This window comes from Megalobrama amblycephala, linkage group LG2 (assembly GCF_018812025.1).
Source record: "Megalobrama amblycephala isolate DHTTF-2021 linkage group LG2, ASM1881202v1, whole genome shotgun sequence".
NCBI lineage: Eukaryota > Metazoa > Chordata > Actinopteri > Cypriniformes > Xenocyprididae > Megalobrama > Megalobrama amblycephala.
The window spans coordinates 48,837,595-48,839,648 of NC_063045.1; the positions used below are offsets into that span (position 1 = coordinate 48,837,595).

The 2,054-nt window shown below is 38.0% G+C and overlaps 1 protein-coding gene across 1 annotated transcript; it reads left to right on the plus strand.

The window, feature by feature from the left end:
• On the plus strand, positions 1-1,521 carry LOC125262753 (olfactory receptor 508-like). Its single transcript, XM_048181635.1, has 2 exons — positions 1-91; positions 234-1,521. Coding segments are annotated over exons 1-2 (1,035 nt in total). The 5' UTR covers positions 1-89; the 3' UTR covers positions 1,267-1,521.
• Positions 1,522-2,054: the final 533 nt, after the last annotated feature.

Consider the following 2,054-nt stretch of genomic DNA (forward strand, 5'->3'; position numbering starts at 1 on the left):
TCTTCTCAAGTTTACATTCAGTTTCCAGATCTGTAAAACAGAGGCAAAAACTGTGATTTGTTATCTGTAAACCACCACAACACCTTTTCATGTATGCATATTTATTATTAAGACAATGTAACATTTTCGTTGTTAGATTTCTGGTGAAATGTTTTAAGAGCTTATGCCATCAATTGACACAGATGTTGAAGGTGAATTGTAAAGCACAGGCTGTTTGTGACTGTTTCTCATAGGTATCTGGTTTCTTGTCCACTGAAAGCAAGGAAGCTGTATCGTAAAAGAAGGACAGCCATGCAGAACAGCAATTCTGCCCCCAACAACTCCATCGTTCAGCCTGCAGGATTTTACATTATTGGCTTAATTTTAATGCCATACAATAATATCTATGTCATGTTCCTCACTGTGCTTTATGTGATCACAGTCATATGCAATGTCTTTCTGATCACTATCATTTTCTATGACCACCGACTGCATGTCCCAAAGTTCATGGCTGTTGGTAATCTGGCTTTGGTTGATCTTGTTCTCAGCACTTCTCTTGTGCCTGGCATGATGAAGACTTACCTTGTTCTAGACAATTTTGTGCCATTCAAACTGTGCCTTGTGCAATTGTACTTTTACTTTACTTTTGTATCCCTCGAGTCATTTTCCATATGCATTCTCTCTTACGACAGATTTGTTGCAATCTGCTTGCCTTTAAGACAGGAGTCTATAAACACAAACACCAGAATGGCTTACATAGTTGGTGCACTTTGGTTCTTTAGTGTTGTTGTAGTAATCTATGCTATTGAATCCTTCCCAAACCTCTCATTTTGTAGCTCTATGATCAACAGCTATTTTTGCGATTATTCTCCTATTTTATTACTTGCTTGCAACGATATAACACATCAGTGGAATATTGGCACTACTTTAGCTATACTCTTCATTGTTGTACCTTTGTCTTTTATTTTCTTGACCTATATGGGTATATTGATTGCTGTATTCAGAATGAAGAATAATCAGAGCCGTTGTAAGGCGCTGGCCACGTGCACCGAACACCTCACATTAGTGGCCATATTCTACATTCCAATTTTAATTGTCTTCAATTTTATATTTTTTGGATTTAATTGGAACCCCAATGTAGGTCTGGTGTTCTTGTCTTTGTCGTCCCTCATCCCACCCTGCGTGAATCCCATCATTTACTCATTGAAAACTAAACAGATTCGAGACAGGATTTATTCCTTGTTAACTCACAGACTGTCTGTTCATCCTCTTAAAAATGCACATTAATTTATAGAACATAACTGTGGCTTAACTTTTTATAATGTCATATGAGGATTTCTATGATGCTTATGTATTATTTTGTGTTCTTATTAAAATGCATTGTTTTTCTATCAAATTTGACTATCAAATTCTGCAGTTTCTCTGCAGTTAGTCATAAAGAAGCCATATCCATGTATTCTTTCATTGTGCAATATCTCTGTAAATTGTTCCCACATGAGAAAAAGCTGCCTCTATATTAGTTATCACACAAATAAAACCAAGTCTTTCTTTTTAATAATTGCAATGTGTAAAATTTTCTTTCCCTTTACTTAAGTTTAGGTCTAAGGCTGGCTGACTAATTCCATGTGTGTGTGTGTGTGTGTGTGTGTGTGTGTGTGTGTGGGGGTGTGTGTGTGTGGGTGTGGGTGGGTGGGGTGGGGGGGGGGGGGGGTGTCGGGGGGGGTGTCCAATGCCCTGTCCAAATACCTACACTTGCGGTCTTGGCCACTAAGTAAGTGCGCAAGACTGTCCCATGTCTTAAAAATGCCCACTAAACCCACACTATCTTGAATACCGCTTTGGAGCGGTATTCGAGGCTAAGCGCATCCCATCATGCATTTTGGGAACTCATATGCCCTGAAATCACAAGATCTCAATGAAAACTTTTTATTGATGCAAAGTTGAGTCAGCTATATGTATGTTGTATATCATTTGCAACAAATTTTTATCACTTAAAGAAGCACCACAATTTTAATATTGTGTATTCTGTTAGGTACATAGTGACCACTGAACAGACATTTAGAAGTGTATTTTAG